This window comes from Leptonychotes weddellii, chromosome 13 (genome assembly GCF_054177405.1).
Source record: "Leptonychotes weddellii isolate Sample4059 chromosome 13, ASM5417740v2, whole genome shotgun sequence".
Taxonomy (NCBI): Eukaryota; Metazoa; Chordata; class Mammalia; order Carnivora; family Phocidae; genus Leptonychotes; species Leptonychotes weddellii.
The window spans coordinates 12,833,508-12,858,219 of NC_138381.1; the positions used below are offsets into that span (position 1 = coordinate 12,833,508).

The following is a 24,712-nucleotide window of genomic DNA, read 5'->3' on the forward strand; positions in this document are numbered from 1 at the left end:
CTCCACTCCCCCTGCCTGTGCTCCTCTCTCACTGTGTCTCTGTCAAATAAATAAATAAAATCTTTAAAAATAAATAAATAAATAAAGTGCATCGGACACTCCCTTGGGGCGTCTGGGTGGCTCAGTCGTTAAGCGTCTGCCTTCGGCTCAGGTCATGGTCCCAGGGTCCTGGGATCGAGCCCCTCATCGGGCTCCCTGCTCGGCGGGAAGCCTGCTTCTCCCTCTCCCACTCCCCCTGCCTGTGCTCCTCTCTCACGGTGTCTCTGTCAAATAAATAAATAAAATCTTTAAAATAAATAAATAAATAAATAAATAAATAAATAAAGTGCATCGGACACTCCCACTGGTTCCTTCACTTGTCAGCTCACCAGGACTGACTGAGGCAGAGGAAGGAGGGAGAGAGAAGGCAAAAGAGAAGCAAGACTACGGGCCATGCTCCAGTTTTGTCGTCTGCCACATGGGACTCAGGATACCGGCAGGAGAGCACACCAGGTGTTAGACTGTAACAGGTGCAGCCGTTACCTGGGAAAGGGTGTGCGTGCGGGAGATGCAACGGCCGCAAACAGCCAGTGGCCTGGCTGTGGCCAAGTGCATCAGTAAGGGAACGCACCGCTGGAGGGAAGGTCGTTGCCTGATAGGACCCTGGAGCCCACCAGCCCAGCCTCCCCGGTGACCAGATTGTCACACCTTTGTACTTCCACAGAGGTCCCTAATAGTTCAGCCCTGGAGGGCCATGGGTCCACCCAGGCTCAGTATTTAGCAGAGGTTAAATCAATTTCCTTAACACCTTTAACTCCTGGAACAAAAGAGATTCATAAGACTAAAATGGAAAAAAGAAATCCTATAAATCACTCTTTCCTTCTGAACCCTGAGAGGTGATTGGTCCCTAGGGGGTCTACCATCACTTCTTTGTGGGTGACTAGATTTGACCAGTCTTGAATTGATGAGCCTTTTGGGAAACAAATAGAAAGTTCAACAAGTGTTAGGAAACTTGCTACTGTTATTACTCTTCTATTTTAAAAATTGATAACTCTAGAAATGACCCAGGTGAAAATAAATGCCATAAACCAAGCAGATGCAGAAATGTCCCAACAGTCAGTATCAGAAACAGAATCTTTCATACTGAGAAGAGATGAACATCAAAATAGCTCCTCACTGTTAACTTCCTCTTTTTTTCTCATCTACTGTGACTCAGCTTTAATAATTTATACAACTTTTCTATCACCACTCCACAAGAAGAGATTTTCCCCAAGTTTGGAAAGCATGTTTTGGATGGTCTGACTAAAATACCAACAGCCTACAGGAAATCCCATTGGGGAGCCTTCCCTCCACCCACAAAGTACCTTCAGAGAAGCTGAGATGGAGGCCCAGCGACCCAGGAAACTATAAGGATTTCAAATGAAAACAGATTTCAAGTGTGAGCAACAAATCAAAAAGATTTATGACTCATGATATTTCTCTCATAGGCAGTTGTATGGGGTATATTTCAAGATGGTGGTGGGGATTTATTTGCCTAATGACCCCCCACCCAAGCAACAAGGGGGAGGCCAGCTAGTGTTTCCATTCACCAGCTACCTGGATCACTCCATGTCCTCTGAAATATACCAACAGGTGCTCCTAACATACGGTGTACTCTATGCTAGGAGTCTACTTTCTAGTATGTCTATGCCTTTCTTCTCCCACCAGTTACCGAGTTAGTTCTCAGTTCTGTTTTTACCAGTTGAACTCATTAGGAAATCTAATTAACTATATATTTTGTAAAGTGGTGAAATGTAAGTGTGATAAAAAAGGGGAACTGTTTCTGTAAAAACTCAAGTGAATGCAAGACCCAAATAAAAGTGAGTCACACTCAACGCAAAAGACAACATCCACAAGCGGCTGAACTAGTAGGTAAGGAGACACGGGCAAGAGAACTGTTGAAAAAAGATACAAAACAAAACACATGAAAAGGGCAGAAGGATCCTGGGCTCAAATTTGCTTTGTAAATGTCTACAATTTCTCATGCCACACTAAAGACAGAGAGAGTGGAAATTAAGATCACGAGGTTAATGTAAAAAAAAAAAAACTATCATCAGCCAACACATATGGCCCTTTACTAAAAATAATCCTTGTGAATGTTATGTTTTAAGTTTAAAAAGATGCCCAAGATATGGACTTGTAAATGACTGCTCCAAGTAACTCAGCAACTACTGACCCAGCGCTGGTACCGGGGCCTCTCCTGTGGCAGCAGCAGGAGTGAGACCGTGGCACGGAAGTCCTCCCAGTCGAGAGATCACTAGTTAACAGAAGTCAAAGTGAGAGGGGTGCCTGGGTGGCTCAGTCGTTAAGCGTCTGCCCTCGGCTCAGGTCATGATCCCAGGGTCCTGGGATCGAGCCCCGCATCGGGCTCCCTGCTCGGCAGGAAGCCTGCTTCTCCCTCTCCCACTCCCCCTGCTTGTGTTCCCTCTCTCGCTATCTCTCTCTCTGTCATATAAATAAATAAATTCTTAAAAAAAAAAAAAGTGAGAAATTAACCACAGTATGAAGATACCACCAACATTCTATTCTAATTTAAATATACCATGTTTGTTTACTAAAAGCAATTTAAAAAGCTGTTTAAAAGTATGATTTTCTCGGTCTATTATTACAACATCAGTGACTGCTGGTTCTGTTGGTCTCAGTAGAATAATGGAGCGCTAACAGAGGGCATCACTAGCCCCTGTGTGATTGACTTACGGCTTTGAATTTAATCTCCCATCTTCTTCGTCCTCTTCATACGGAGATTTATCTACTGATGTCATGGTATATACGACTTCTCCCTCATTTTAAATTTTATTTCCCAACAAATCATCCTCATGAATCCACACGCTGTTGTTTACCTTCTTCCTGGTCAGAATCTTCAGTTTGTCTGAGCTCAAGTCAAAGCCCATTTTTTCTTATCATCTTGCACATCAAGATCTTGTTTAATTATTCACATTAAGAATTTCATCCCATGCCAATTTACCTCGGGGCAAACAATATCTTTGATATATCCCATAGGATCTATATTCTTTTTTCCATCTAAAATGGAACTCAAATCCTTTTGCCTAAGATATATTTAGACATTTCAGGATCCTCTGACTCAGACTGGATCAAGAATATTATTCTTTTGGGGGTGGGGGAGGGACAGAATGGGGGGTGGACAAGAACAAGGCCTTTAATTTCCTGATAATTAGGATGTAAAGAAAAGGTATCTAGAAGAGTAAGATTCTAAAGCAATTTTATTCTTCACATTTTCTTTTTTTTTTTTACTCAAGGTACAATTAATGACAAAAACCACCTTCGACCAAGTCCAAGCCCATTCCGTACTGCCGACTTTTATGAGAGTAGTAAACTGGTACAGACTAGAACTTCCTTAAAAAGCTCTACTGATCTGCCAACGACAGTAAGTGGCTATGGAGCTGTCTTCATGGGCACATGACCTGTGCGGTTAATGGTGCCCGACCCTCAGAAGGCCATGCTTGATTAAATGCTCTGCTGTCATCATCTTGGATTTCTTTTTTTTTTTTTTTTTTTTAAAGATTTTATTTATTTATTTGAGAGAGAGAGAATGAGAGACAGAAGGGTCAGAGGGAGAAGCAGACTCCCTGCCGAGCAGGGAGCCCGATGCGGGACTCGATCCCGGGACTCCAGGATCATGACCTGAGCCGAAGGCAGTCGCTTAACCAACTGAGCCACCCAGGCGCCCCATCATCTTGGATTTCTTATTAATTTTTGCACATGGACACCTCGTGTTTTCATTTTTCCCTGGGCTCTGGAAATGATGTAGCGGGTCCTGAGCAGCAGGCAGCTCTTAGGAGTATTGCTCTGGGTTCTTCCCCCACACCAATGCTTTAATTCAGTGTCACTCTTTTTGGAGGTAACCTCTTATAAGTTGGATATCCTTCAGTATCGCAGAAGTGTTTGTGAATCTGATTTTCTGTACTGATAAAGAACTTGATGTTTGGGAGGACACTGAGTCCCAGAGGCTACTACGGTGCCACTAGAACAGGGATCCTATGATATGTTTCCCTGATGTTCAGAGCCACCTGTCATTTGTTGTGAAATGTTCGACACCAGCTTTCTGGTGTAGCACTGAGGCTCGTCCCTTTAAGAAAAAGTCTAGTGATGGTATCAGTGGTACCTTTGATGCTCTGCCTATGTCTAGAGTCCTGGTTTCTTTAAAGTGCAATGAGAACCAAGCCACCTGCCAAGCAGTCTAAGTGCAGAATCCTTCTAGAGTTGTCTTCCCTCAACGTTCATAGTTGTCTCATCCACCTCAGCTTCAACAGCAAAAAGATTTTAGCAACTCATTCTTTGAATAGTCCCAAAGCACTGAACGGTTTTCACAGAAATAGTTCTCATGCTTTTCAAACTCACTTCTTTTTACCAGCTCACCAGTTTTAATAGGATCAACTCACAGTCCCGGGACAGGGAACACCCATGGATTTAGTACACACAGCCATTCACCAAGTGGGAGCAGAAGGGCCTGGGTGTTCTGGAGGGATCCATTAGGTGTGAGTAATCAGTGTACTGTGGGCTTACTCTACAGAGGGAGGGAAGAATGTATGCTAATCTATGTTTAGGTGTACACGGTTAAGAGAGCACCCATTATAGTAACAATAGTAATGGAAACAACGCCCCCAGTACAGAATTTATTGAGTGCTCCCTCCACGCTGGGCTGGGTGCATTGCAAACACCAGCTCGCAGCTACTTTGCATGGGAGCATTCCAGGCTGGCTTCTTTCTCCCCTCTCTGCCTTAAGGAGGGAAACTGTCAAAGAGCCTTCTTTTTTCATGGCTTGTCTTAATGCAGACTCACCTGCCAGTCATCTAATAATGTCAATGTCATCCTGATTTTGTGGTCTCTGAAGAGCAGAAGGTACTCACTGCTGACTAAAGGGATGAGTTTTCAGTCTAGGAGGGTAAGAAGTGGGAAGGGACAGAGGAGAGAGCAGGGGTCTGGAAGCTCTGGTCTGCTCCTGCTCGGCCCTCCCTAGCTGCGGGATTTGGGACAAGCCACCTAAGAACCTCTCCAGATTTCGGTGTGCTCATTTGTGAAATGAGAATCAAGTTTCAAGCCCTGCTAGCCTGGCGGGTGCGGCCGCACAGAGTAGCACACAATACCTGTTAAATGAAAGAAGAAATGAATGAATGAACACCCGCAGGATGGTGTAAGGTTCAAACGAAGATGGATTTGAAAATGCTCGGGGAGGGCGCCTGGGTGGCTCAGTTGGTTAAGCCACTGCCTTCGGCTCAGGTCATGATCCTGGAGTCCTGGGATCGAGTCCCGCATCGGGCTCCCCGCTCAGCAGGGAGTCTGCTTCTCCCTCTGACCCTCCCCCTTCTCATGCTCTCTCTCTCTCTCTCTCTCTCTCAAATAAATAAATAAAATCTTTAAAAAAAAAATCTTAAAAAAAGAAAATGCTCGGGGAATCGCAGAGAATCAGTCACAGGGACGCTGATGGCATTACTGCTCCCGGCAGGTGGACCTCCAAGGGAGAGAGATGGGGGGAATGTGCTGGGCAGTAATGTTATTTTTCCATCTGTGTCTTGTTGGCGGATCTCAACATGTCTTAAGGACCAAGAGGGCACTTTCCTCCAGAAATCTAACCAACTTGTGTTTTCTTTGCTGAACTAATTCATCATTATGACTGTCACTGGCTTGAACACTCGTCTATATCGTTCTGCACTAAACCCCCATAGTCTTGTTTCTCCTCACACAAGTCAGTGATGACTTGCCTGTAGCACAGGGTTTAGAATGAGTTGGTAATATCCTTCTCCTGTAATACACGTAAGTCCTGAATTGTCCTTCTCAATAGCAAATAATTCCTTACAATGTGCTTTCTACCTTTTAGGACAGAAAGGTGTTATAGGGTTATGCAAGTAGACCAGAGAGGGCAAGTCAGTGGGTCCCCATGTCAGCAAGTTGCATGATTGTGTGGGTGCTGTTAGGCCTCCTTTTGGGCATGGCTGGATAGCTCCTGTAGTTGATATCTGCCCCAAAGGGGTAACTCTTTCCACTGAGGGCCAAGGAAGCCCCAGATTGTTCTGCTGTTCGGAGGGCGGAGGGGGGGGGGGCGGCGCGGAAGCCCTTGTTGGTAGCTGGTAAGGGGAAATATGAAAAGGGAAGGAGGGTGTAGATGAGGCTTATCCAAGATGCCTTACAAAGGCCTGAGACTTTTAGTCTATTCAGCCTCCAGGAATACAAGGCAAAGCAAGGGCCCGTCACTACCCCCTTCCTTCCCTTCCTCGGCTGTCCTTCTGACACCTTTCCCTTGCTAGGCTGCCCCTGGCATTGATCTTAACTTTACTGTCACTTGAGAAAAAAGATGGGGTTGGAGGTGTATGAAGGAAAGAGCTTTCCTCACAAAAGAACCGGGGATAGTGAAAATAGTACCTTCTGGAGACAGCTGGTGGAAGGGAGGTGACCCATAGGCCAAGGTAGCCATCCCTTGCTGCACAGACCCTAGTGTCCCTGCCCATGGAACTTTCTGGGCCTGGCCTGGCTATGGCCCCTCACTCAGCCAGAGTAGTCAGCTATCCCAGACCCTTATTCTGTGGCACACTGGAGAGTCTCCAACACACAGTGAACAAAGGAAATCAATATTGATGGCGCCAATTTAATGGCAGCAGAACAGCGGCTTAAGGTACAGACCTCACAAGCAGATGATCAGGAGGTCAAAACAGTCTCCTCATCTCTCAACACGAGGGGACTGAGACTTGTACTTGAGGCTACCTAGAAATGGGATTTGAGAGCCAGAATGACAGGAGGATTTTTCCTAAACTAGAAAGTTTGAAGAATTTCTAACATTTAAAATGGGTTGGTTGGGTTAACATTAATATTTAATGTGACTTAACTAACAATATCTTCAGGTAACTCGAGACAGTTAAAAATAGCATTGAAGTCAACAGAAACAATGGACAAATGAAGTGTCCCATCCTAACCAGAAAGATGTCTACACTTTGCTAAGTCCATGCTTGACATGGCGCCTCCATGGAATCTCTCTTTCTTGGGCAGAGAAAAACAAGCTTTGTTTTAAGAACTCAGTCTCTGCAGAATTCACATTTTTAAGCAAGGTAATACACACTCTTCTTCCCAAAAGCTTATTATGTTGTTTAAAATGCATAACATATGAATATTAAATCACAAGAACTATAGCAAATAATACCACCCAATTGTCATGTAGATTTTCTCCCAAGGAACAGCACTAAAAATATACACAAATACACTCAAACTACCCAGGCTACATGGGGTTCTTTTGGAATTTTTTAAAAACTTATATTTAACCCATATGCTTCTCATGTGATTTTCCTTTTTATGGAAATGCAAGCTCTGTTTTAGGCATTTGGAAGAAACTGAGTATATGATGATGATAAGGGAAGGGAAGCAGTATTTAATAGTTCCATTCTGAATCATGCTTGAAAGTTACTTAGAATGGCTTACGAATGAAACTCTTCCAAAATGAGCCCCATTAGAACAGAGAGAAAGCAAGCAGGACTGAAAGTATACAGTAACCAAGTTTTTCATATACTTTGAAAGAATGCATCGACTTTTAGTATCAATGAATATTGCCAAACAACCAAATAATAAAATATCATTTTTAACTTACACGGTCAATGAGCTAATACTTGCTCTTGCAGTACTTAGCTAAAAGCGAAACACAAGCTAGGGGATGGCATTCCAACCAGAAAGAAGAGAAAGTTAGAACTAGATAGAGTGTCGTCCGTTGCTTGGGGGAGGGGGAGGGAAAGGGAAGAAAATTAAGGTAGGAGAACCTTTATCTGTCTTTTCAGGATGGAAACAGATGGTCAAAGATAGTCATTTCAAGAGAGGGGGACCCAGGGATGGGAGACTGAGGCTGGGGAGAAACGGGGTCAGGCAGGTGCCTTTCAACCTCCAGTGCCCTGGGCTCCCAGGAATCAGCCTTGGTGTGTCACTGCCATTTGGATGAACCAGCTCACCTTGCCTCCTCTGCCCAGGACACTGAGGTTCGTCCAGGACAGCTCGGGCCAGTCCTTCCATCCCCTGCTTGGCCTCCAGCTCCCAGAACAGACTAAAAATGTGGGAGGCTGAGAGTGACTTTAGGGAACAAACAGGGAGGTATGGTCTCCTGTTCCTCTAGTTACTCATGACTGGCTGAATGGATGACCTTCACACCCTGTGACTAAGCCGCCTCGCGAGATACTGGAAAGATCAGGTGTGGCGAAGGTCATGGAAATCCCCACTGAATGGTGTGCTACCTAGAGCCCGTTGTTGATAAAGGTGTGCGCCTGCGGGGCTCAGTGAGAAAGACGGAAAGTGCACAGAAGGGCGGGGGGAGAGGGTGGCCGCTCAGCAAGCACACCTGCCCTCCCTGGTTCCAAAGTAGCACAGGAGTTGCGACTTGAAGGACAGGAGGAGGGGGCGCTCTGGAAAAGGGGACAGTGTGCGGACAGGGCAGCTCACACTAGCAGAAGCACATGACAGAGCAGAAGAGGCAAGTGAGAGGTGTCTGTAGTAAAAGGGGCTGGCTTTGGCCAAAACTTAGGTTGGGGGGCTTGGGGGAGAGAAGGCTGAGGGGTGGCAGGTGGGGGGGGAGGTGGGGTGCGGAAGGGGCGGCAGGCGGGGTGGGGGCAGGGGCGGCAGGCTGCCCAAGGCCTTACTGTCTCACGTTACTGATTTCTTCAGTTGTCCATTCCCTGACCTCAATCTCTACTTGTTTTGCCGGTTTTCCCAAGTCTCCGGGGCTCAGTAGACCCTCAATAAAGATATGATAGAAAAACAAATATGTAGTTGCTGTTCATTAATAACCACCATGGACCCTATAAATAAACAACTGTTTCCAACTCCGAAGCAGCTGAAGCAAGAAAGCGATTTCAGGAGACAAAAGCAAGCCCCCGGCCACTACAGACGCATTAGTTGTAAGAAGTGATTCTTTCTTTCACATGAACGAATTTTCAGGACACAGTGAGAATTCTCCAAACTCCAGGTGAAAGGATTTGTAACCAAGGGCGCCTCCATTATGTCATCAGGGTAGTAATTTAAGATGTAAATTAAGAAATGGTTTTATAAGACATAACCAAATATATGTTTTTCCCGTATTGGTCTTTGCTAATAATTCTTACCGTTCTTGAAGGGTTATAACATTGCTAGAATAACCTTAACATTGGATATTATTTTCAAAAGTTACACTTGTAGAACTGTTTGAAGAACCATCATTTTCTTCAAAGCGATGCTGAGAGCAAAGGAGATACTCGTCCTTACTGAGGAAGTGCCCAATCATGTCATTTGATTTGGTTGTGTGTGTGTGTGTGTTTTAAATACCCACAAATAAAAATCTAAAACCTAATAAAAAAGGCCACCTCTTTCAAGTCCCCAAGAGCAACAGTGGCTTTCAGGAGATCAAATAGGATTAGACTCCTTCTGATCTTTCACCCAACCTCCATCCTCTTTCACACATTTTATAGAACATAAATAATGACAATCTTTAAAAAAAAAAAAAAAAAAAGCAATAATGAGAAAGAGCTATTTTGACCAGACACCAGAAGGCCTGCTCATGTAGAAGTAATTATGGAGAGAAGAGCATGGCCTCAAAAATGAATCTGGCTGCCGCTCCTCCTGGGGCGAGAATGAATTTGGCCCTCTTGCTGGCACCCACAGGCAGACTCTCCACGGATGGTTTGCATGGCGAAGCACCAGACGAAGAGAGAGAAAGCAGTGTAAACTTCCTGCAAATCAGCACCATTTAGTTGATGACACACTATTTTTTTTCTTTTTTTAGTGCTGGAGAAATAAATGGTAATGAAAACCAGACTAGGGCACCGAGATCTGGCTTTTGGCTTCAGGACACTAAGGAAAAAAAAAAAATCTCTTTAAATTTGGCCAAGTCTTTTCTTCCAACAGCTGCTGACGATTTTCACACAGTGGCAAACATCACCTTCCTGGCGTCACTAACGGAAAAACTGGTCTGCCCCTGGCCATGGTACCAGGACACGGTCACTGCTACACTCAGCTCAGGCCTCCCCACGCCACCCCCCCCGCAGCCCCCAAAACTCGTGTTCTGTATGTCTCTATGACCAACAGGAAGAAAATTAACTACTAAAAAAAGAAATGGAATTATACAAAGGAACAAGAGAACCAAACTTTTAGTTATGGAAATTCCTTAAAATCTTAATGTGGTCTTCGGAAGGAAAAACAAATCAGTTCTTTGAAAAATATCCCCCAATGTATCTCCTCCTTTCAGTCTGACTGAGAACTGATGTCATAGAATTTACACATCAGTGGATTTGTATGGTTGCAGCAAAACCACAAAGCTTGGAAGACAGATGAAAGTACATTGTTCTACCAAATAAGCCAGGGGCAGCCATCAGCAACATGAGGCAGGAGGGTCTCTGTGTTCAGGGCAGGATCTAGCTACCTCAGGGTTATAAAATAATTCAAACAGCAGCTGCTAGCACTACTTGCTGTCTAAATAAAGAGGCAGGAATGAAAAAGAAAAGGCATCCCAGGATAAAGGAGGTCCACGAATGGGCTTTTTTCTTCTTTCTTTTTGAGGGTGGGAGGATTCTGTGCAGCCCCTTAAATAGCATATATCCATATATTCATTTTTCTGGAGAGAGTATCTACAGCTGTCAGAAGATTCTCAAAGAGATCCCCGACCCCCGCCATGTGGTAAACAGTACCCAGAGCCCTCACCATCAGTGGCAGATTTCCCTCTAACTACATCATCAAACAGATGGTGTTTTACCCTTGTGAAAAAAAAAAAAAGTTATAATATTATAACTGGTGGGCTATTCATGCTCAAGCAGTGCTGCAGTGATAAATCTCTATAATGATTTTAAATTGTAAAATGATCCTCCTGGTTCCATAAATATATTACATGCAGCGGTTGTAAAAGGGGCTTCTCATATAAAGCATCAAAGGACAGCTTTGGTGCATCATTAATTTGGTATAGAACCAACAAGCTACTCTGAATAAATATTAATTAATTAAGGATTAACTGAACAGTGTTGTTTGTCCCCCTGACAATTACAAAAGCTTTCTCAGGGGAGATGTGAGGTAGAGGCTGCTTTAAAGACAAAAACAAAACCCCGAGATATGAGGGAATGCCTCAACGACAGGGGATCCCGAGGTCAATGTGGACGTTGCCCCCAGATGGTCAGTGCTGGGCACCGGGCACGTGGAAGCGAAGCGACGGCCCTCCGGGTGGGGACAGGGGGCACAATCCACAGCCTCAATGTGGGGACTGAATCAAAACCCAGCCTGCCAAGAGGCCTATCAGGAGACCAGGTTCGAGTGGCATCCTCCCCATGTTAGCGTCCTTCTTCCCCAAACGGTCTGTGCCCCTTGCCTCCAGACACTGCACCAGGAACAGGCCTCTCTGCTCAGAAGCGAGAGAGAGCAGGACATCACTTACCAGACGCAGGTGGCTGGTCGCTGGAGGCGCTTCCAGACCCAGGGCCCCCCCGCACGGAGCCGGGGAGCCTTCGGTCAGCCCCGTCGGCGGGTTGGCCAGGCCCGGCGGCGGCATCTTCGGGCGCAAGGCTCATGCCATAGGCACACTGGGGCAAGGGTCCGCTTTGCAGCGAAGCCATGCGGGGTTCCCGGGCCTCCCCAGGCGGGTTCCCACAGTTTGCACAGCCCTCTGCCGAGCTGCCGCGGGCTGCCCCCCAGTGGGGGCAATGGCCACCCTCCACTTCTTTTTGCAAGTCCTTTTCGGAGGCCGTGGGAATCCAATCAGTCCTGCACGGGGGCTCGGCGAAGTGGCAGCTTTCAGAATCGGCCAGGCTCTCTGTCCCAGTGAAGCACTGGCTCAAACTGTCATTCTCCCCCACCTCCAGGGGCTCAGGGAAAGGGGGTGTGGACTTGCTCCCAGGCTGAGTGAGGAACAGCGAAGAGTCTGGGGTCTGGGAGGGCCTGTCCACGTACTCATCTTCCGTGGGAATGTGCCGGAAGGGGTCCCCCTCGAGCTCGCTGAGCAAGGGGAGCACCCTGGCCCGGGGCCCGCCGCCCGCACACGCACCCTCACAGACAGCACCACTGTCTGGACAGCACTTATCTTCAGAGAACATCTTCTCTTCCAGAGTCAGCAGTAGGACACCTTCACAAATTTCACGCTGACTAGAGGCTTCCACGTGAGTGTTGCTGAAATTGTTGCCCAAGGACTCCTGCTGATGTAAATTCAGAAGGCAGAAGTATTAATACCCAGAGTTATTAGAACGTGTTTCTGCTAAACATGGCTGAAAATGGTTCAGAATAATGATTTCCACCATAACAAGGACATAACAAACACTCATTATGGTGCTTTATTTGTGTTATTTACAATTCCAGAGCGGGGAGAACCCTAAAATGGAATATGGGGACCAGGGAGTCAAACTGCTTTTCAAACGAATAGCATGTTTACACTAAAGCAAAGCGAAGCGCTAACTCAAGTAACTTTAGAACACAGTACTTTGTCCAAATACATTCAATCTAAATTAAAAAAAAAATACTGTAAACAAATAAGGAACTCTAGTTAGTAGCTTTGTTTTCTCTGTAGTACGGTTTAATAATTCTGAAAGTACTTTCTGTGTATTCTGGCACTGAGCAAATGAGTAAACATATTGAGAATAATAGGAGCCGGGCTTCGTCCTGTTGGAGAAGGAAAGATTCAAATCCAGGGAAGGGAAAGACCAAATGAATCCTGTGGTGTTGGGACTGGAACTGGAAGAATCAGGAGGAGCTCACGGTTTAAAATATATATTCTTTACGCCACAGACAATAGATCTAAGGGACATAATGGGATAATCAAAGATATTTTTAATATCACATGTGGATCAGATAATAGTTGGTACCACGATTACATTTCTTGATTTTGATAAATGTACTATGGTTATGTAAGAGAATGTGCTTGTTCTGAAGAAAATCACACTGAAGTATTTAAGGGTACAGAAGCATGATGTCTGTCATTCACTCTAAAATGGTCCATGAATAAACACACACATATACACACAGAGAGCAAATGATAATGCAATGTGATAAAGTGCAAGCAGTTGGTGGGTCTGAGTTTAGCATGTGTGGCAGTTGGGTTTTTTTTTTTTTGGTACTATTCTCACTGCTTTTCTATAATTTTGATTATATCAAAATGAAAAGTTAGCAAAATAACTAAAGAGTAGAGGGAAATGGCAGGTCGTTCCTCCTTGGAATCTGTCCTAGGCAATCAAGATCAGCGCTAGAACAACAACATAAATAATGTATGTTCACAGAGATGAGGAGGGGAAGGAAATGCAAAGAAAAGAGCATTTACAATGGGCACCCACTTGGGCTTTGAGTTATTCTGCGGGGATCAATCCTGGGATTTGAGGTTCCACCCCTCAAGGAAGGACCCCGTTCACAGTGGGTGAACTAATAACAGCCACATCAGCCTAAACCATTAAAAGGATGTTAAGGAGGCACTTAAGACTTAAATTTACCTTATTTCCACTTAGGCGGCCGCAAGCCTCATTGACCCAGTGCCACAAATTAGCTAGAAAAACAAAGGATAAGAACTTCATATTATTTCATCTAATTCAGTATTATCAATCACTATGTCAGCTCAGTATTTCTTTAAACACAGGCCTCTGCAAGTCTTTCAGTGAGAGTTCCTGAAAGTGAAAACATTTAAAAGAAAAATCAACCAATTCAAAGACTCCTCCTCCCCCAAACAGAACTTTCTGATCTATGGAAAGCAAAGTACCCTCTGGCTAATGTTCCATTGAACTCCTCTGGGCACACTCAGAGCTGCTGTTAGGACTGGAAGCATTCTCATTCCCTTTGCCGCTTTCCCGTGACTCCGAGGGATGGGGCGAGGCACTGCAGGGGAATGACGAAGACACAGGTCCAGGCATTGCCTTTCCAGTAGACTAGCTCACATGGATGTACGATAAAGGAAAAGGGCAGACTGGAAGGTGGTCAGACCCCAATGAGCTCCAGGGGGCCTCAAATCCTTTTCCACTATACCTGGTTGCTTCTCAGGAGGAAGAGTTATGTTCCATGGCATAAACAAAGCACATCTCCCATTAACTTTTAAAAACAGAAGTGATGGGATTCCTGAGCAGCTTAATTAGTTAAGCATCTGCTTTCGGCTCAGGGCTCAGGTCATGATCTCAGGGTCCTAGGATGGAGTCCTGCATCAGGCTGCCTGCTCAGCGGGGAGTCTGCTTTTTCCTCTCACTCTCCCCTCTGCGTGCTCTCTCTCTCTCTCCAATAAATAAATAAAACCTTTTTTTAAAAAAAGTCAGATCTACGAACTGAAAAAAACCTATGAATTTATGTTCTACAAAGATACCATTTTACCCCACTTCCACTGACTATTTGATGCTAAATTCACTATAAACACTGAAGCGGGAGGCTGTCCATTGTCCAGGAGATGATCAGGTCATGATAACAGTTAATGATCCCTATCACCTGAACTTGCCCGGTTCATTTCACTTCCCTGAGTCTCAGTTTCTCCATCACGAAACGGGAGAAATAGCAGTGCCTGCCTCCTGGTGCCGTTGTGATTTTGTGAGTACGTGTAAAATGCATAAGTGGGGCTGGCCCAGAATAAATGTTCAATATATGTCAGGTATTGCTAGCATCTTCATAATTATTCTTGCTTCCTTTCTATAGTTTTGAAATTACATAAAGTTACACCAAATTAAAGGAAATTTGTAGCTCTTCCCTTGTAGGGATCAGTACTAGATAATCACAAATGGTACTAAAAAATGACATTTGTACACGAGGAGATATTCATCTCTCTCCTGGATGCCTGCAAAAGCCCTCCTAACTGGTGTGTCTGCATCCAGTCTTACTGTACCCCCGAATTTGTTTTCTATCCTACAACCAGAGGGCTAGTTTTACTTCTCTTTGCTAAGGACCAGGAGCGAGCCTGCAGGGCTGCATCATCTGGCCCTGGCTTCCCTTTCCAGTGTTTCTCACGCTGGTTCTGACTTTCAGCACCAGCTGCATGAACCTTAGCCAATTCCAGAGGGCTTTCAGGGCTCAGCTCCTGGTCTCCTCTGGGAGGCCCTTGCTGGCCCCAAGGTCAGACCACCCCTGTCATCTGCTCACCTGGAGCTCTGCAACTTCCCTTTCAGCACTCGGCCTCATTCTGGGGGCCTCAACCTGCCGTGCCCACTTCCCCAACAAGAGCACTCGCTGTGTGCCGCTCAGTAAGGAGCCCCCAGGGCCAGTCCTGCCCCCGAGGGGGGGGTCCCATGAATGGATGAAGAGAGGGCTAACAGCTCTACCTCCTGATTCGGTAACTGGTAGGCCCATTGTCCTTCTCACTGATAAGATATGGCAGGAAGAGATTATTGCAGAGACCAAAAAAAAAAAAAAAATCAGAAATCTGTTTATCTCACATAAATGTGACTCCACGAGTGATCCTCATCATCTGAACATGCATTATTCAAAACCCTTGTTACCAGGTTGCTAGGGAAGTGGAGCGGCATCAAATAAAAATACTCAATAATGAGTAGATTCTTAAAAAAAGTCATTTAACACTGTCCTCTGCTTAACATAGGCATCTCCAAACACCATCTTCCCTCTTTAAAACTTTTGATGGCCCAGTGTTATATAACGTGACGTTAGTGGAAAGAGCAAGATAGGCAGGGTTTCAGGAAGTTCATGCATGTGATGCAGGAGCACTGATCAAACCACAGCAAAGCAGAGGTGGACATGATAAACCCCTGAGCAACCCAAAAGGGAAAAAAGGATAGTAAGACAACAGTGCTCCTAGAGAAGGCGATCTGACCACGAAAGCATGAAGAAATCTCTCGAGGAATCTTTTCTTAAAAATGACACTCTTGGGGCACCTGGGTGGCTCAGTCGGTTAAGCATCTGCCTTTGGCTCAGGTCATGATCCCAGGGTTCTGGGATCGAGCCCCGCATCAGGGTCCCTGCTCCGCGGGAATCCTGCTTCTCCCTCTCCCTCTGCCCCTGTCCCCCTGCTCATGAGCACGCGCTCTCTCTCTCTCAAATAAATAAATAAAATCTTTTTTAAAAATGACATTCTATTAGCCTTGTGTAAATGTCAAATATGCCGTAATGTTAAAAAGGCACTATCAAATAACTGTTTGTGAAGAAATGATTTCCAAGAAACAAGGTAACCCCGAATGATTCGCTATAAGAATGAGCACTTAAGGGGCGCCTGGGAGGCTCAGTCGGTTGAGCGTCTGCCTTCGGCTCGGGTCATGGTCCCGGAGTCCTGGGACTGGGCCCCGTGTTGGGCTCCATGCTCGGCGGGGAGCCTGCTTCTCCCTCTCCCTCTGCCTGCCTGCCTCCTTGTAATCTCTCTCTCTCTGTCAAATAAATAAATAAATAATCTTAAAAAAAAAAAGAATGAGCACTTAAATTTTACTGAAAACAAGAAAACTTATTTTCATAATTTTATACTCATATTTTAAGGTGAGACCCCAATCAAAACTTCCTGTCTGCCATTTACCCGAACACTTGTCTCTATTTTAAGTGGGTGCATCAAACATGTTGGTATCCTTGGATGAAGGCAACCCATTCATACCTAATGATACATGATCTACCTGCCACGAACACACAGCTTACAAGTCATCAGCTTCCTGAACCTGGCGTATTTTGTTTGCTTACACATCCACAGGCACCATGGATTTTTGTTTATGTGTTTGGCCAGAGAACAATGAATTAGGTATAAAGGGTATTTCTCCTTGGTTTAACTGCATCCAGTGTCAAGGCACTTACTCGAGGCTGATCACCAGAGACAGTCATGGGCAGTATGTGCATCTTCCAAAGCACACACCTAGAAATGCATCTCCTTTCTTTAAGCTTAATTTTCAAAAACCAGCGTAGACACAGTACCTGTTAGCACCTTCCCTTTTTTCCTATAATAAACACCAAAGATGACAGCAGCAACCAATGCCACGGATATGAAGAGAAGCAGAATAATTAAACTGGGCAAGTAAATCGGGGGTTCTGCATTGGAAGAAAATGAGAAAAAGGTGTTAAAGAGTATTTAATTTAATTCTCTGATTATTTTCATTCTTGTTTAAAAACAAAACCCTCGGGTGCCTGGGTGGCTCAGATGGTTAAGCGTCTGCCTTCGGCTCAGGTCATGATCCCGGAGTCCTGGGATCGAGTCCCGCATCGGGCTCCCTGCTCCTTGGGAGCCTGCTTCTCCCTCTGTTTCTCTCTCTCTCTCTCTCTGTCTATCATGAATAAATAAATAAAATCTAAAAAAACTAAAAAATAAAATAAAATAAAATAAAATAAAAACAAAACCCTCTGAGTCAAGGCCCAGAATCAAGGATGTTGGTCTGGCATCGGAGAAGGAGGACGGTCCCTGACTGTAGGTGTGAGGAGAGTTTGCTCACCTCCAGAAGGGCGAAACCACACTGCAGCCAGCCCCATGCTTGGCGTCACTCCGCGGGAGGCCAGCCCACGACCGTCTTTAAAAGTGGCTACTTTAGGGGCGTCTGGGTGACTCAGATGGTTAAGCATCTGCCTTTGGCTCAGGTCATGATCTCGGGGTCCTGGGATAGAGTCCCGCATCTGGCTCCCTGCTCAGCAGGGAGTCTGCTTCTCCCTCTACCTGCCGCCCCACCCCCCCGCTTGTGCTCTCTCTCTAATAAATTAAATCTTTAATAAATAAATAAGTAAAAGTGGCCACTTTATCACAACTCTAATTGTCTTGACCACGCCATCCAGTTCCATCTTTGCTTACCTACAGAACACCTCAATCTCTCCAGGTGGATGGCCTCTGAGGCCAAAGGAAGCCCCTTATCATATCTCTTTCCAAAGAACAACATGGCACCAGGGCTCTGCTGGTCATGAGAACAGAACCACAGCCATCCTGCGAAGTGTTTCAGTATTTCATCTACAACACAACATGGACTTAACCATTTCTCCCATCCTCCTTGATCGCTTCCTTGCTAGAACCTTTATATTATGAAGTCTTGGTTTATGTGCCCTGGTTTCTGGGAGTCTCACCTCTCCACTCCTTCTCTTTTGTTTAAAGTAACTTTTTATTCCCTCCGTTATTTTCAATGTTATCTTTAAAATGGTCTTTTTTACATGCTACTCTGGGTAACTCCATATCCATAATGCTTAGATATCCTCCTGTTTCCCAAAATGTCAAATCTAAACCCCTGATTTTCTTAGTTCTTTAACCCCATTAAACCGTGGCCTGGCTTCTTCCTGCCGTGTGTCCATTTCCAGCGCTGCCTATCTGGACCCAGCTCTGCACAGTCTCACGCCCCCGGGCAACCAGCAACCACCATGAACTGTCAACTTTCTTTCAGGCTTTGAAACTGTACTTAAGATAAACTTGATCTACAAAATGTGCCCTACATAATGATAGCTATATTCTAACCCTGGTTGGTGACCAAAATCTCCCACAGACACCCCCACTGGGACCGCCACAATCCTGCCATATTTGGGCATTTTAATTCATGTTTGTAGCTCAGTTTCTGTTCTTTCTTTTCTTGTATATATGGATTCTTTATTAGTTATCCATTTCAGAGCAGGAAATTTTCAAGTAACAACATATCTGGAGTTAAAATACTGATAAAATTGACCACAGCTAAGATGGTCTTGATGAAGAGGGAGAGGTGAACCCCTTCAGACACAGCATGTAATTCGGAAGAAATCTAGAATTGCTGACTAGACTGGGCACATCTACAGCCAACGGGCTCTGTTTAAACATACCTCTTGGAGGCTTTGCCGATGACAGAGAAGAACTACAAACCACATCGGATTTATCCGTCCCATGATGTACTTCTGCCTCTCCAAGAATGCTACAGCTGTAGAGGTAAAGGTAGTTAAGTGCTTTGCTTTTATAATCTTTCTTAAAAAACAAAACAAAACATGCTACTAAAAGGCTCTACTCTGCTAGATTGCTAGCTTCTTCAGGAGAAGAACTGAGAGGTCTTCCTGCATGTTTGAATTCCCAGTGTCTGTCCACACGTCGGAAGGGTGGACCAATGAATACGCAAAAGTAAGCACCACCAGGATTCTCTAAGAACCACTCTGACACTATGGTCCAAAAGAGCGTGTATTGGTGTCCTCGGTGAAGAAGATTCCAAATGCCTCAATTGCCTTTGGTAGAGTGATAAACTTTAGATGAAAGCTCTTTTGAAGCTGAAAACACAAAAAATCTTTTCAACATCCAATAAAACTTGGATAAGTGGATCAGAAAATAAGTATCTAATGAGAATTAATATATTGCGGGGGGACGCCTGGGTGGCTCAGTTGGTTAAGCATCTGACTCTTGGTTTCAGCTCAAGTCATGATCTCAGTGTAGTGAGATCGAGCCCCGTGTCAGGCTCTGCACTCAGCAGAGAGTCTTCCTGAAGATTCTCTCCCTCCCTCTCCCTTAGCCCCTTGCCCCCACTCTCTCTCTCTCTCTCTAAAATAAATAAATAAACCTTTAAAAAAATATTGGGACTATATTAGTATTTAATTATAAGCATGCAATGGAAGGACCCAGAAATTCCTCTCTCTATATAGATATATATGTATATATCTATATATATATACACACACACACACTATATACATATAATTCCACTACACACACACACATACACACATACTCACATTAAGTGTGAAACCCAGTATATATATATATATATATATATGATGATTCATTGCAGAATTATTTATTACCATGACAGATTAGAAACTACCTGAATGACTACCAATAGGGAATTTATTAAGTAAAATTAAGGTACATCTTTATGGTACATCTCTACCAAGATAAATTTCGGTACAAACCAAGAGTTGGCAGCAAATGTCTTCTAAGCTACAAGAAGCCATGAAGATCTAAGTGAACAAATACAGAATGAGCTTCCTTTAGCATATATTATGTTAAAAAAACCCAAGGTGTTTAGCGTATGCAAACATTTATATACACAGGATACCTCTATTTGCACACACACTACACACACACATTTCTGGACCAACAAACCAGTGATGCTGGGAAGCATGGGAGTGGCGAGTGAAGGATAATAAACATTGTAAATCATTTTCAAGTAACCAAAGTTAGTAAAAGGACAAAAGAAGCTGCAACTGTAAGTCAAAGATTCGGTCCAACTGAATCTGAAAAGCAATATGGAGTTCCTATCGCACATGAGGCTGAAGGTGAGTTGGACTGGCTTATTTTCCCCATGCCGAATTGACAGAATTTTCCCATTCTGAAACTGGGTTTGAGCGGAAGCCTCACCAAATGGAATCAGTCCGGTTTCAACCTAGTCTGAGACAGTTCAGGTTGAGTATAAAATCAACACACTCTCCTGGCTCCTCTGCAGTTGCCACTTACTTGGTCCAGGGTTTGCATTTCTCGGTGGAAGAAAAGGCATCAGAGAAGTAGCCCACTAGGCAGGGCTTGCAAATAGTGTCCTTGTTGAGCTGCACTGTCAAAAAAACGAACGGACAAAGGACAAGCATAACAAACAAGGACACTTAGAGATCGGCCAGGATGATGTTCCTGAGGACCAGAGATCAGGAGCTGCCCCCTGTGCCTCTGGCCCCCCATTCCCATCCCTCTCCTCCTGGCTTCAGAGGGCCCCCGGTCCCAGCAGAAGGTTACAGACTTGTGTTCAGCAAGGTAACGAACATCAGTATTTGAGTTAGGTACTGACCCTTGGCTGTTCAGAGCCACTGTCCTGGTCACCGATCCTCTGTTTCCTAGCTGGGGAGCCTGCTGTCTCCTTTATTTTCACCAGGCACATGTCTGCCCACCCCTTTCAGCCTTTTGGGATTGTATCAGTCTTTGTCTACAGAGAATCACAGCCCTTTTCCTGCCTTGAAGGGAAACTTCCTGTCCTGACTCCTTCTAACCCAGATAAGTCTTCAAACACTAGAGTGATGGTAACACACTTTTCTCAAACAAAAACAAGCCCCCCTCAAAAAAAAAAAAAAAAAAACCAACCCTATAGGTCTCTCTCTTAAACCAAGAGTTGGCAGCAAATGTTTTCTAGAAAAGGCCATACAGTAAATATCTTAGGTTTTGCAGGGCCTCTGATTCCTGCTGTAATTACTTGCAGCATGAAAGCATCATAGACAATATGTAAACAAAGAGACGTGCCTGTGTTCCAATTGAACTCTATTTACACCAACACAAGTGGTGGGATGGATTTTGGATCCCTGCCTTAAGCCACAGCAGTGAAAGCAGGAATTGATCCTGGTTAGGAAGCTTTCTTTAGTTCTCTCACATTCCTCATCAACTACATTATCAAAATAGGACATGTCTCCAATTTCCTACATCTACTAGCCTCACTGCAACTGACACGTGATGACCCTTTGGTAATTCCGATAAAGAAGAACATTGGCTTCCACATGGTATCATAATCAGGCAATTGACTAGTGCCAAAACCACAATTTACTCCTGAAATTAGTAGCACTTCTGTGATTTATTGTCATAAATAAAACACTAAAATAAGGAATTACATTTTCTTTGTCCAAAGTCAAATGGGAAGTGCATTCTTAATTTCTGCAATTGCCTCAATAAGCAGGGCCCCCCCAATCTAGTAATCTGAGTCACCTTGTAATGATCTTAACAAAAGCCCAGTTAACATCTAGCTGCTCACATGAATTCAAACAGCTTTTTACAATATTAACACAGTCTAGAAGAGTAACCCTTAAAAACAAAGAGACTTCCTAAGGAGCCACAAGTCACACATAGCCTTAAGGGCATTAAATCCATGCACTTGACTTCCACATTGACTCTTTGAAATGCTGACCTGCCAGGGGCATCCTGCAGGTTCTCCTTTCCCTTTCCCCCTGACACAATCACCCTTCCCCACTTTACAAAAGAAGGCACGCTGCTTATCCACTCCAAATCCTGCTATGCCAAAAAAACAAAAAAATAAAACCCCACAACAAATCAAAATACTGGTAACAGCAAAGCTCCTGCGATTCAGAGCCCCTCCCTACCAAAAGACTCTGGGCCTTGTCTTAGAATTGAATTCATAAGGGAGTTGGCTGTCGTCGGGAGACTTATTTTAATAATTAAAAAATCAACGGATGCCTGGGTGGCTCAGTTGGTTACTCATGATTTCGGCTCAGGTCATGATCTCAGGGTAATGAGATCGAGCCCCGAGTCAGGCTCTGCACTCAGCAGGGAGTCTGCTTGAAGATTCTCTCTCTCCCTCTCCCTCAGCTACTTCCCCCAACTCTCTCTCTCTCTTAAAAAAAAAAAAAAATCAAGTCAGACTTTTTCCAAGAGAAAGCTCATCTGGTTTAGTTGATACATTTGGTAATAAGGACTGACTGTACCAGTGAGACTCTGAGGGACATTTTCCTCCATATGAATTGAAATGAATACTATCTTAATTCTCCTAAGCCTATCCAAGTCTCCTGGGTTAAAACAAGATGGGTCTAAGTGAAAGATTAGCAGGTATGAATAATCATTTGTTACACCTTGAAAAAACTGCTTGGGGGTATTTTCCTGAAATCAGGAAGGTAAAGAACTCTAAGAAATACGTTTCTGGCAAAAAGATATCTATTTCTTTACTTTTAACAAAACTGAGAACACAGATGAGTTCTTAACTGAGAGATCATTAAAAACAGCTTTTGATGTCAGACCACAATGTGTCCTGGACATATAACTCAGAAAGTGTTGAAAGAACTGACTGATACTCCTCTACCCGAAGGCTTCCTTAGCCATTCAGTTATCCATGTGAACAAGTTTCTCAGCACTTAGTGGAAATAGAACTAATGTTGAAATCTGTTACATTTTAGCAATAAATAATATTCAAGCATGAATATATGAATCAGGAAAAAAACACTCATTATTAAGTTCATAAAGCTTTTACAACTATAATATAGGAAAATATATTACTTTTTGACAATCCTGTAATAATTGTAATAACAACTTAGTCCAGAAGTGTTTTAACTCTTAAAACCTTGAGTCACAGGAAATTTTTTAAAATTACGATCTCAAATGGGTACATAGTTTTGATGTGAAAGTGCATGAAAAGGTGATTAGTAAAAGCCCTCCAAGCATAAAAACACATTAGTATAAAATTCTTTGGGGAAGGTGAAATGGATACAAATCAAAGGAAGGGACAAGAACTGTATAAATCTTCCAACAGTGAAGGACGATGAGTGCATTTTAAAAAGGAGGATGGGGGCGCCTGGGTGGCTCAGTCGTTAAGCATCTGCCTTTGGCTCAGGTTATGGTCCCAGGGTCCTGGGATCGAGCCCCGCATCGGGCTCCCTGCTCAGCGGAGAGCCTGCTTCTCCCTCTCCCACTGCCTCTGCTTGTGTTCCCTCTCCCACTGTGTGTCTCTCTGTCAAATAAATAAAATCTTTAAAAAATAATAAAATAAAAAGGGTGATGGTGTTATCAAATTGCTACGGTGTTTAGATTCCATTGAATTCCATTTTTAAAAGTGTTACTGCTGTTAAAATTCCTTGGAAACTAATTCCTTAGCAACTCTTCAAGTTGGCAATAAAAAACGTTAGCTGCCAACTTAAAAATATTCCAGGGGCGCATGGTTCTTCAAAATTGTTCCGGGGGTGGGGGGAGGGATGTGCGCCAGTTAAAAAAAAAAAAAAAAAAAAGTCTGAGGCCCACTGCATTACCCCTGCCCGCCTAAGGGGGGATCCCAAGGTTTCCCAGAGGGAGGAGCCTTCCGGGGAGCACGTGGGCCGCACGCTCCCATTGCCCTGGAAGAGCGTGACCTGGCCCTTCTCAAGGGGCCCCTCGAGCTACTCCAGCGCCACCTGGTTCCCCGGAGCGTTAGTGACGCAGGGACGCCTCTCCAAGCCCGCTCTGGCCTGGGCGGAACTGCATGAGTTGACGAGCCGCGGGGCGCGCAAGCCGAAGCCGTACCCGGGTGCTGGGCGCCGAAGCCCGGGGCGCACTCCGTGTTGCGGCGGCAACAGTCACAGTCGGCGCTCCAGTGGTAGCCGGCCGTGCATGCGCAGCGCCGCGGGGCCGTCCGGTTGCCGGGCTCCACGGCCACCAGGGCCTTGCCTGCGGGAGACAGAGACACGGCTGCTCACCTTCCACCTCGAGCAACTCCCCAGCGCGGGAGCAACGAGCAGAGCCCCGACACGCGGACGCGGCGCGCAAACGCATCCTTCAGGGCAGTAGGTTTCGAGAACTCCCCAGTCCCCTCTTCCTGTGCTGGCACTAAAACATCCCAGTAGGGTTGGTACCCTCCTCAATAATTAAGAGTCTTGTGGTTTTTTAAAAGTCAATTTTCATATTAGGAGGAGGATTAAGAACTGGAGAGTTTATGATCCTTGACTATTTTGGCTAATGCCAAAGAGACTTCACAGCTTCTTGGTTTTTAGTAAATTCAAATGTGAGAAATATTCTGAACACGAATGCTAGATTGAACCTAAGAGAATAGGGTTCTGGAGACTGGGGATTCATCTTGGGATCCTGCAGGACCACAGGAGTATTCAGAGTTGTGGAAACAGGGGCCACAGGTAATTAGAAAAGGGACCGCACTACAGAGCCTGATGACATGCTTGAAGTGAATCTCCCTAAATACTTAGGGCCACCCATGTGTTACTTGTCTCTTTTCTCACAACACATAGCAAAGTGCTCTCCTTGTCCCAAATCTCCTGCCCTTTCCAGTTTCGGCGGAATAGAGGTCATGCTGACACACACGGTCCATCTTCATTATTTGTTGACTCCTATTTGCAATTTCACCTACTCACTAACATTTCGGTGTCACCCCCAAATCAGTACTTCTGGCACTTTTGCAGAACTTCTTGGACACATGCAGAACAGTGGAAATTTTGAGCT

General features: G+C 44.7%; 1 protein-coding gene and 1 long non-coding RNA gene across 5 annotated transcripts in view; one reads left to right on the forward strand and one right to left on the reverse strand.

Annotated features, from left to right (window-relative positions):
• LOC145716734 (uncharacterized) overlaps window positions 1-3,509 on the forward strand; it is a 4,075-nt gene extending 566 nt beyond the window's left edge. Inside the window, exons 2-3 of the long non-coding RNA XR_014139567.1 lie at window positions 364-509; window positions 3,276-3,509. This is a non-coding gene — a long non-coding RNA (uncharacterized LOC145716734). The remainder of the gene's footprint in view (window positions 1-363; window positions 510-3,275) is intronic.
• Window positions 1-24,712, reverse strand: part of TNFRSF11A (TNF receptor superfamily member 11a) — a 58,213-nt gene that overhangs the window by 7,021 nt on the left and 26,480 nt on the right. For 2 of the 4 annotated variants that reach the window (XR_014139561.1, XM_081801074.1), the window contains exons 4-9: window positions 23,786-23,929; window positions 20,267-20,360; window positions 18,655-18,749; window positions 16,810-16,923; window positions 13,431-13,483; window positions 11,396-12,149 (exon numbers count right to left, since the gene is read on the reverse strand). Coding sequence is in view for 3 of the 4 variants with exons in the window: in XM_081801074.1 (XP_081657200.1) it covers window positions 11,396-12,149; window positions 13,431-13,483; window positions 16,810-16,923; window positions 18,655-18,749; window positions 20,267-20,360; window positions 23,786-23,929 (1,254 nt within the window). In the remaining variant the exon portion in view is untranslated. The remainder of the gene's footprint in view (window positions 1-11,395; window positions 12,150-13,430; window positions 13,484-16,809; window positions 16,924-18,654; window positions 18,750-20,266; window positions 20,361-23,785; window positions 23,930-24,712) is intronic. The other 2 variants (XM_081801075.1, XM_081801076.1) reach the window with 2 other exon arrangements.